This window comes from Halichondria panicea, chromosome 8 (assembly GCF_963675165.1).
Source record: "Halichondria panicea chromosome 8, odHalPani1.1, whole genome shotgun sequence".
Classification (NCBI taxonomy): domain Eukaryota; kingdom Metazoa; phylum Porifera; class Demospongiae; order Suberitida; family Halichondriidae; genus Halichondria; species Halichondria panicea.
The window spans coordinates 6183937-6194935 of NC_087384.1; the positions used below are offsets into that span (position 1 = coordinate 6183937).

General features: G+C 43.9%; 4 protein-coding genes across 4 annotated transcripts; 2 read left to right on the top strand and 2 right to left on the bottom strand.

Annotated features, from left to right (window-relative positions):
• Window positions 1-77: 77 nt before the first annotated feature.
• Window positions 78-1172, top strand: LOC135340423 (serine/threonine-protein phosphatase 1-like). Its single transcript, XM_064536773.1, is given in 2 exon segments — window positions 78-747; window positions 750-1172. Coding segments are annotated over 2 exon segments (852 nt in total). The 5' UTR covers window positions 78-212; the 3' UTR covers window positions 1067-1172.
• LOC135340391 (protein CASP-like) lies at window positions 1130-7677 on the bottom strand. Its single transcript, XM_064536731.1, has 18 exons — window positions 7541-7677; window positions 7198-7435; window positions 6603-6808; window positions 6326-6381; window positions 6132-6208; window positions 6005-6071; window positions 5656-5782; window positions 5548-5601; window positions 5145-5326; window positions 4683-4792; window positions 4519-4569; window positions 4207-4385; window positions 3430-3570; window positions 2884-3000; window positions 2232-2378; window positions 1960-2040; window positions 1806-1870; window positions 1130-1344 (listed from the first exon to the last, which is right to left on the bottom strand). Exons 1-18 carry the CDS (start codon window positions 7595-7597, stop codon window positions 1254-1256), a joined length of 2046 nt encoding a protein of 681 aa, XP_064392801.1. The 5' UTR covers window positions 7598-7677; the 3' UTR covers window positions 1130-1253.
• Window positions 7678-7712: 35 nt separating this feature from the next.
• LOC135340424 (RPA-interacting protein A-like) lies at window positions 7713-9367 on the top strand. Its single transcript, XM_064536774.1, has 5 exons — window positions 7713-7853; window positions 7905-8142; window positions 8490-8601; window positions 8654-8717; window positions 8969-9367. Exons 1-5 carry the CDS (start codon window positions 7713-7715, stop codon window positions 9134-9136), a joined length of 723 nt encoding a protein of 240 aa, XP_064392844.1. The 3' UTR covers window positions 9137-9367.
• LOC135340425 (MORN repeat-containing protein 3-like) lies at window positions 9356-10945 on the bottom strand. Its single transcript, XM_064536775.1, has 4 exons — window positions 10751-10945; window positions 10407-10558; window positions 9725-10069; window positions 9356-9479 (listed from the first exon to the last, which is right to left on the bottom strand). The coding sequence occupies exons 1-4, from the start codon at window positions 10893-10895 to the stop codon at window positions 9420-9422; spliced, it is 702 nt and encodes a 233-aa protein (XP_064392845.1). The 5' UTR covers window positions 10896-10945; the 3' UTR covers window positions 9356-9419.
• Between the last annotated feature and the right edge of the window lie 54 nt (window positions 10946-10999).

Consider the following 10999-nt stretch of genomic DNA (forward strand, 5'->3'; position numbering starts at 1 on the left):
GATAAGGTTACACAGCTAGCTAGCTCTCTTGACCAGCCTGTACGAATAATAATAGGAACTCTAGACTGTAGTATAGTACAAGGCTACTGACCAAAAACTATTTCAGTTACAAGATATCTGTATTCTACCACAATGTTTACACAGTACAAATCAATCTACAACAAACGTCATTGTAAACTTCCGGAAGGCAACAAAGAAAGAAATGTTTTGCAATGGCTCTTTCTGCTATTTCACATTGGACAAGATCACTGTTAAAGAAGCTCTTCCCAGGCCCTAGAAACCCACTCCTTGTGGAAAGAAGTCCCTATGAAGTCCCTTTACCTCGAGTCAAGCATAGAACAGTCACAGAAGAAGAGATAGGAGACAGAGAAATTGTTATACTTGGTGACATCCATGGCTGCTATGATGAACTGTGTTTGCTCTTACAGAGATGCAATGGACGTGATCCAAACAAGCTCATTATGTGTGTAGGAGATTTAGTGAACAAGGGACCAGGCAGCCTCCAAGTTGTGAGGCTCATGCATCAACTGGGAGCTCTCACCGTTCGAGGAAACCATGACGAAGTGTGCCTCCAAGAATGGCTGATAAGTCAACAAGACACTGAGCGCACATTACCGAAAGAGTTCAGATGGATGAGTCACCTCACAAGCGAAGAGCTGGAATGGCTGTCAGAGCTACCCTATACCATTTGTATACCCTCGAGAAACATCGTAATCGTACATGCAGGACTTGTACCCGAAGTGCCATTAAAGACCAAAGCCCCGACATCATGCTGCATGTACGAGACTTGAAGTACGACGTCGAGTCCTCGCAGTGGAGTGCGTGTAGACAAGTTGAACCTGACAGCAAGCCATGGGCTAGCCAATGGCCTGGACCAAGTCATGTGTATTTTGGCCACGATGCCCGGAGATCTTATCAGAGCTACGAATTTGCAACAGGATTGGACACGGCATGTGTGTATGGATGCAAGCTAACGGCAGTGTACCCGTGTGACAATGGGAGACTCGTGGAGGTGGAGGCCATAGGAGTGCCAAGAAACAGACCTGAACTTGAACCAACTGTATAGCAGGAGATTACTGCTTTTTTGTGTTCTTTTTATTCATGCTGATTTTTTATTACTACTGTGGGGTTTCAATTTATTCGTGATCATTATTATTATTAGAAAGACAAAATATTTCACACAAATTAGTCATGATGAGATGATATACAGCAAGAAGATACGTAGATAGTAATGAGTTAGCGAGTGTTTGGTGTTATCCTCCAGGTGGACCGTGACCGAGGCCAATATTCTCCAGTATCTCGTGATTATGATCAGGGTGAAACATCTGCATGTGCTCAGAGAACCTGGAGGAGGGAGTGGGGACATTATTATGAATTACAATTAAGCGAAATAAACGTACAATTACAGTGAACCCTCCTTTAGTGCTACCCCTAAAGAAAGGCCAATATGATATAAAGGCCAGGCACCTAGGTCCTAAAATTAACGAACAGTTTGAGTGTATAAGACAGCTTCTCCAAAAGAATAATAGCAAAACTTTTGTTACCCAAAATAACGTTAAAAAGGGGATTTCTTAGTGCTGTAGCCAACTAAAGCCTGTACATTTACTTAGTCATCTATACAGTGGAAATCCCCTTTTCAATATTCTGACAATAGCTGTAAATGTGTGTCAAAAGAGAGGCAAGCCTTAGAATACTGAAACACGTACCCATCCTATGATATAGCATTATGGTCTCAAGTCCTTCTTAGGTCATGTATTGCTATGAGCTTATAGAATGATGCATGATATGAGGTATAATGTACTCACAATTTGGAACACTGTAAGTAGGTGCCTCCCTCGGCGGTCTGTGTGTACGCTAGTTTAGCTACCACCTGTACAAAACAAAATAATTTAGTAGCTTGTCCATACGCACACTGTACACACAGTGATAGAATTATTTACGTGAATTACATGTACCTACCACAAAAACAAGAAGATGTAGAACGATTGCGTAGACGAAGGCAATCATTCGAGCAGTCTTGTTGGAGAGGATGAACCGACCCTACAGTAGCAAAGGACATTCATACACACATGAAACGATATCATTGTCTATATATAATTATAGCGTAAGTCTAAATATACATCAAACAGAGCATGAGGAATTAAGCCATATACTAGTCAAGAGGAAAGCGTAAGGACACTTCCTTCTACACACAAGCCACAACATTATTCTACTCATTTGCATTTCATTACCAGAACTAGAGTGGCTTTGTCTGGTCCGCTGAGTTGAGTGTACCTCCTCTGTTTCTCCTTAGCCCCGAACGCAGCAAAGGGGTCGAGTCCAGCCTCGTACTGAGACGAGTACTTGCTCATGGCCTCCACACTGTCAACCGTCTTACGCTAGAGGGGAATATAACAAGTGAAAAAGAAATCAAATTTGTGACAGAAAACCCAATTCAGTTCCTACTCAGTTCCTACTCTATCAACACTGCAAGGGATGTGCCCCCACATTGGGAGGTGGTGGTTGGTATAGACAAAAACAACCACCTCTAGACAAAAAAACACCTCTTGGTCAGTTCCTAGTTTACTACATGTACATAAAGGCAAAGGTGTGTGTTGTATTGTGATAAGGATTGAAAAGAACCACCACTTTTGGGCACATCACTACTGGTTGTACATTGCTGTAGGTACAGTCAGGGTGTCATACAGGATTTTGAAGTAGAGGGGGGAAATGAGAAAGTAACCAGAAAATGTTGCTAAACTGTTATTTCAATACCCAGCTATGGACACTCAGTCATAATTGAAAGGGGGGGGGGGAATTGGAGCTAGGGGGGATATCCCCCTTCCCCCCTGTATGACACCCTGACAGTGTACCTAAAACACTGGGTTTATCGATCAGACTCACAGTTCCAGGGTAGCTCTGTAGGAATCTGATCTTCTCGTAGAGCTTCACATTGTCTCCTCTCAGAGAGTCTATTTCCCTCTGGAGCACGCCCAACGTCTGCTTCTGCTGACGACACTCCTAGACAGGGAAGGGAGCATTCTTGACCATACTACTAAACTAATATTGGCACACTACATTGTACACACGATTAGTGGAGATTAGTGTCAGTACAGGGAACAGTCAAAAGCAATATACACACTGTACACAAGATGATTGTATGTACATGCAGTACACATTAGACACAAACAACACACAATGGATGCCACTTCCAAAACCAGAACAGTGTAAGCTGTGTACTGTAATGTACATGTACCGATAAGTGTAAGCCTTTAGGGTATAATTAGACATGAACAACAAGTTTAGTGGATGTACAAATGTACGTATCCCATCATGCAGACACTAGCCTCGTTCCAAAGCCGATTTTTATTTAGTACACTGGATGTTGAAAATACAATTAGACCTAGCGTTACAAGCCTGGGAAGGAGGCTAACTAGACAACTAACTCACTGCCTCCAACTCAACGTTCCTCTGTTTAAACCGCTCCCTCTGACTGGATACTATCGGGAGGAGGGAGTCCATCCCACTACCCCCCACAGAGCTGCCCCCCACTGAGATACTACGCTCCACACCACCCCTTGCCTGTACATCCTGTAGGGGGGAGGGGCAACCATGTATGTGACTGTCATTACCAGATTGACTGAACATACATGTAGGGGGAGTAAATTTAGAGTATAATGAAATGCTAGGTGACATACAATATGTCATAATTATGTTTTGTACACACACAGAATTTTTCAAAGCCATTAATGTATAAACTGTAAAAGCTCTAGCCAATATTTAATTGTGGCCTAAGAAAATGGTAGTCTCTTTGGCTCTGGTTGATGTCAACAGTGGGGACACAGCACACGCTGGTATGCTTACAATGCACAAACAGTGGAATCATTTCCTTATAGATCATTGTAACCTTGACTACAAATGCATCTTGACTTTATCCAAGCACTTTGATCCACAATGTGACAATCGATATTTACCCAAAAGCTGTTATACGCACACCACCCCCTGGCCATGCATACTCTACCCCCTGGCCATGCATACTTCACCCCCTGGATATGCATACTCTACCCCCTGGCCATGCATACTCTACCCCCTGGCCATGCATACTCTACCCCCTGGCCATGCATACTTCACCCCCTGGCCATGCATACTCTACCCCCTGGCCATGCATACTCTACCCCCTGGCCATGCATTCTCCACCCCCTGGCCATGTACACTCCATCCCCTGACCTTGAGTGCCTCAGAGAGCAGGTTAGCCGGGTTACTGGCCTGCCCCTCCCCCTCCTCTCGTGTCGGAAGGTAGGGCTGCACAAGACTGAGGTCAGTCTCTAGTTGAGCAATGAGGTCTCTTTGCTCCTGAGCTGTGCCCAACGTCTCCGTGTGCTGTGTCTGGAGGGAGCTAAAGTGGCCTGGAGGGAGGGTGGAGACAAGTACATACTCAGAGGTCAGAGGTCAGAGGTCAGGGGGGGTGATTATCAACAGGCTTTATTTAACAGAGAAACATGATTGGTAATATCGAATACAATAATTATAGTGACCAACCTCGAAGTTCCGACAGTTCTACTTTGAGTGAAGTGTTTTCATTCTGTAGAGCTGAAATTTGTTGAAGGTATAGTTAGTAACACTAAACACGTTAACCCATCACATGGTATGCTTTACATATTATTGCCGAAAGCTACACACTTGGACATTAGGAGACCACTCACATCTGTTTTTCTCTAGAAGCAGCACCTCGAGAGGTTTGGAGGGAGTCACCTTCTCAGTTACAAGGTCATTCTGGCCAGCACTGCTCGAGAACTCTATCATCTTGATCACACTGGGAGGGGGGGGGGATGGGATTGAATATTATAGTGTGGTTATACATTGCAGATATAATTTAGAGAGCGCAATGAGATCTACATACACGTACATGTACATACATAAGTATATATATACCTGGCTGTTATAACTGCACACACACATACACAGGGAGTGCAATAATTATGACTATAAAACCAAAATCCCTAAGTAATCTGTACTGCTGGCAAAACACTTCTTCCATGAGCTGGCCTCTAAGGTACATTGTCACTGTACAGGTACTTGTGTGTATGTATGTAGCTGTAAAGGCAACAGTATGTATCCCTGTAGTTTACAGTGTATGTCTATTACCAGCACAGCACACCTCTCACCTAAGCTCTCTCTTCATCTCCTCGTAGTCACTCTGTGCTGCCAGTCGTGTCTCAAGCTCTCTCAGTGTCGAGGTCTTGCCTGCCAGCTGCTCCTCGAGTGATGTCACCTGACCAGCCGAGGCCTCCTTCAGACGAGAGAGAGAGGACTGGAGACGTTGGACATCTTCAACCAGCCGAGAGATCTGCAGGAATTAAAGTACTCTACTGTAAGAGAATAGCCTCGTTCTCAGGCTGATTTTTCACCCATTCTAATGGAAAAAAAATCGGCACAAGGAACTCACTGGGAACGAGACTAGGTAGAGAACATGCATCTAGTTAACCAGATCTATATATATATTATGCACTGTGTGAGAAGAAAAGTTACCAATGCATTTTTAAATGGTGCTTATAAATTTAAGCTCACCTCTTTGTCTCTTGCTTGTAGCTCTAGCTCCAGCTCAACATTATCTGAGGAGACCTACAGTGGAACATGGATTGCGTACAGTGTATAAAACACTGTGGCTCCACCCACCTTGTCGGGTGCAGAGGTTACTTGACTGGAGGTGTTCTGAGAAAGGGTCTCAATTTGCTTCTCGGCTGACGCTGCTCTCTGATTGGCTCGCTCCAGATCAGTCATTAAGATATCCAGCTCAGCAGACCTGAGGGGGATAGAAAAAGAACGCATTACAACAAGTCTACTATCAGTATTATAATTATTATACACCTTCTGTACAGGCATAGTGAGCCTATAATTATGGTGGCATTGCATACATGAATTGCTCTACTTCAGCATTCTTTCTGTCCACTATAAATTTATTTTCCCCACAGTGACAGTAACGTGCAGTGGTATAATAATTAATTATATTGATGTAATCACGTACCTTGCAGACGACTCTTCATCGAACTTACTCTTCAGTTCAAACAGCTCGGACTGTGTCGACTCAAGCGCTGTGTAAATGGGGGCACAAGTTATACAGCAAATATGATGATGTCACTATCACCACTTACCCGCCTGCATGGTGGACAGTCTCACGTCAGACTCACTAGCTCTCTGCATGGCCTTCTGGGTGGTCTCTTGGAGCTCTCTAGTGGAGAGAAATAAGATGATGTGCTAGCTAATGCTGCCACACACACACACACACACACACACTCAAGCATACCCATACACACCCACGCACACCCACACACACACATACACACACCTCTCCTTCTCCTGGAATGTTCTGACAAGCTCGGCTGACTTCTCACTCACTCGGACCTGTATGGAACCAACAAGGTGATCTAATATGGTAATGAATCTAGAAGCAAACTACATGTATGGCTGGACAATAATTATATCGAATTCATGCAACTATTCTAAGCTCTATAACAATCTCGAATGCATGTACATGTAGATACACACACACACACACACACCCTCTCACTCACGCACACACACACACACACACACACCCGCCCCCACACTCCCACACTCCTCACAGCAGTCATCTCCTCGAGTCGATCCTCCATCTCTTTGATGGTGTCTCGCAGCTTCTGTATGGTGACCTCCTGGTTCTTGACATGAGCAAACTCAGAGTTGTACTCTTGCAGCGTCTCCCTCAGTTGCTTCACCTCTATCTCGTGGTCCTGTGACTGCATCAGCTTCTGCTGTTGAGTGACGGCTTGGTCCAGAACTGGGATGGGGTCTGCATGTGTGTGTGGGGGTGGAGGTGTGGGGGTGTGGGGATTACATGTAGATTATACATTGTATGCGGGTGGTGGGAGTACACTGTGCATACACACACATGTGGACATGTGTACGAGATTGTAAAGCAGCATGAATGTATTGGGAGAGTCTTTTGGAGTAAACATGGAGGTGAAGATTTTCAGATGTCCTGTAAGTATACCTCATATCATATGAGGCCCCGCCCTACACAAATACTGTTCATGACGCACACAAAATGTGACATACGGTACTCCTCCATGTACAATGTATGTTACTGTATAAATTATAGAATGTGTTTGTTTTATGTTTCAATTAGTTTTGGACTGATACCACAGGATATAAAAATTGCCCCACACTGTATTAATGTACCAGGTATGTCAATCAATCTCTTGTAGGTGGTCAGAAATGCAGACTCAGCAGCTTGGCTCCTCCTAGATAAAGCGTCCACCTCACCCTGAAACGACTTGAGCAGAGGAGCTGCCTTCTTCCTCACCTCCTCTGTAGAGGTCTTCTTGAACTCTCGGCTAAGATCGACTAGCTTCTTACGATTCTCGTCTGAAGAATCCTGTCTCTTGGCCACCTCCTGGGCCAGTACATCCAGCTCATGCTGTGCAGGGGGGAAGAGTTAGTCTATTATAGTGTACTGTGTGTGTTTATAGCTAGGACTGGGTAGATGGCAACTGAGAGGGTTTCAAGAGGGTATGAGACACACCTGGAAGTCCTGTATATTGAAATCTTGCCAGAACTTTAAAGCAGCTTGTATGGCCATCTCCAAACAGCCAAAACAATGTAGGGAGTTGTTGTTGTCAAGCTTATGTATGGTGTGCTGCAACTAGAGCTCCTCTAGAGATCAAAGTTCATTCTTGCTCTGCAGACATAGGCATATGCAAGCGAAAATGGAGGCAACTGTAGGAGCTGTGCGACCGCCCTGTGTCCTCAGAACTCCAGAGCAGAGACAAGAGTACCGGAGGAGCCTCCACAAACCTAGTGGAAACAGTCCAGTATGGAAGGATGCCTACAGAAAAGTATGCACTTTGATGTTTTATGTGATTGCTTTTATGTTTTTTTCCCTCTAGAGGTGTGTGTCAAGACTTCGAGACAGTCGACACAAATTTCTTTCTCGGTTTCGCTCCCTTCCCCAGCCGTGTCAGAGTAGGGAGGGGCCTGACGTCAGGGAAACAGTGCAGACAGTGATGATGGAGGAATGGGAGGGGCTGAGAAGTGAGGTGTGGGGTAACAAGATAGAGGAGGGAGGGTACTTGGAACATGTGCTCGGAGTGATGGACGAGCTCAGAGAGGAGCTGATTCGTGAGGGTGAGTTGTATGTGTGTGTGTGTCCTGACTCTTGAGGGTGGGTTTGTTGATATAATTATTGGAAAATATTGTAGGTGCGTGTGGTGGGCTTGATGTGTCTAGCTTTGTGTAGCCATACGATACTGTAGACCAATCATGCATGCATGTGGAGATCTAAATTAGGCTACATGTACAAAAGACTCTACCCCAATTTAGTCTCTTTAGCTAGACTTGAGCGTTGGGAAAAAACCCTTTTCATACCATGGCAAGTATTGTACAGGGGTTTAATAGGATACAGAAACCATGGGGTGTGTGTATATATCAGAGTTCTACTCTTTGCTAAAATTTATCGCCATCGTGTTTTGCAGAGCAATCCATTCTGGCCCAATGTGAGAATGAGAGGAAGTTTGATGAGGAAGCTCTCTGTGCAGCCATTGACTCACTCACCACTGATGACATCATCTGCCCAATCTGTCAAAAGTCAGTAGTACCCTCTCTCTGTGTCTACTAACGATGCTGTTTCTCTTTGTAGGAATGTCTTGCATCAAAACCATCAGGTTGTTTTCTGTGCTTGTGGAATACGAATAGACACAGCTGTAAGTTTGACATGTGCAACAGTTACTACTGCATGTTATAGACTTGAGGCCTAGTTTATATACTTTCATTTGCCACAGTTGTTTTTGATCATTGTCCTTTTTGACTACAGAATAATAATGTTCAACCAATAGCATAAGTTATACTTATTGTCCACTACATCAGAATTATGATATACACTTGCCATGAGGTCTTACTAGATCAATGTTCTGTACTTCAATGACCTACACACTGCTCTCCCATCTCCCCACAGCAAGATGGTGTGACTCTAGACTACATAAGAATACAGCTGGAGGAGTGCACCTCACAACACAGCTCCATGTGTCTGGGGCAGCCCATCTTCTCACTGGAGACCACAGTAGGCATGCAGAACATCATCATGAACTGCCCTATCTGTGAATTCATGTTCATCGTTATCTAACTACATTATGTGTTTACTTGTGACCATGCAACTTTTGACTGGTTTTGTATCATTCAATTCACTTAAGGAATGAACGACTCTAACAATCTCTTTCTGTGGATCGTAGGAACGGTTTGACTTGATTGTCTATTGTAATCTTTCCTTTTTCCTTTACTCTCAACTTGTTTTTAATGGAATTGTGACATTCATTGTACACAATTATTATTACTGCCGACACAATCATTGATAAAACATTTTAATTGGGACAAGATGGGATAAAAAATAATATTGACTGAGTCTCTCTCTATTGTTGTAGTGAGTCTCTGGCTTCTTGAATCACTGAACGAGGGTACTGTAGCGAGCACTGCAGGGGGATATAGAACACGGTGATTATCAAATAAGATACTATAATTTTATATAGTGACTGGCTCCCTGCAAATCCTTAATATTCTTCAAGCTGAGTATAAATAATTGACCTACAACACAAGTTTTACTAATGCATGTAGGCTTCAAGCTGAGCACACATTGACCTTACAAACACGAGCTTTATCTAGAATTGCAAGTTTTACACGAAATGCAGTCCAACACCTACAACAAACACGCACACACCTCAGGGATAGGGTAGACCGGAGGGTCAGGAGCACCCTCCCTCCCAAAGTCCTCCACACAGCCACACTTTGCAATATCATCCACCCAGGTCCCAGTGTACACCTGCCCCTTGTCCAGATACAAGAACTTCCCATCACCATTCTTCATATCGTCCCTCCACATTCCCTCATAACGATTGCTATTGGACAGTTTTATGAGCCCTCGTCCATTCTTCTGGTCATTGTACCATTCACCTTCGTATAACGAACCATCAGCATAGTACATTCGTCCCCACCCACTACGTTTGCCTGCATACCATTCTCCCTCGTAATACTCGTCCTCTGAGTAGAAGTTGGTACCATAACCCTGTGAGGAATCAATGACAGTTGAAGTGACTGCATACAAATAATCGACTATGCTACTGTATGCATAGTATATGCAATGAAACCTGTCACCCCGTATTTAAGTCTCAAAAGTCTCCATAGCATGTGTTTCAACTTGTGTTAGCAGGCCACCTGTCCATGATCTAATGGATACCACTATAGACAGGTGTCACTGCACAAGCCCTTACCAATCGATAATCTGTAAGCCATCTTTATTAGCATTCGGCTATCCAAACGTTAGTCTTATTTTGTTATAGGTGAGAGCTATTAAACCTATCGTGTGGCATTGAGTATGAAACCAGCAAGACAGATGTACTCACATGTCGCATGTCGTTCTTCCAACCCCCTGCATATTTCTTCATATAGCCGTCTCCCCTCTTCACACTGTACGTTCCAAAGCCGTGTCTCAGGTCCTCCTTCCAGTCACCATCGTAAATGCATCCCCTCTTCTTCCACATCTGAGTCCCCTTGCCTAGCAGAAAAAAGAAGTAACTTTAATAATAATTTATTGTGATCACTTTATGCACAGGCATATAAATTTATTACACGGAATAAAAACAACGTTTGGATAGTCGAATGCTTATAACGAAGTGGCTTACAGATTATCGGCTGGTAGATTGGTAGCAGATGGTAGAATCTATTAAAAGAGTGGAGATTTTCTTACCTTCTTTCTTATTGTTCCTCCATTCTCCAGTATACACATCACCTGACACGGAATATACGGGCGCTCTGATGCCTTCCTTCTGAGCTTTGATATCCCACTCTCGCCACAGAGGCTCTCGTTTCTTGGGTTGCTTTAGAATAGGCATCTTTGTGTGGAGTGAGTCCTTGTTGTTATAGCAACGTTAGGTAATGGTCGTCAATGTAGTCTGGTATATTTAAAGTTGTCATGGTGAGTTGTTGGTGCACTCCA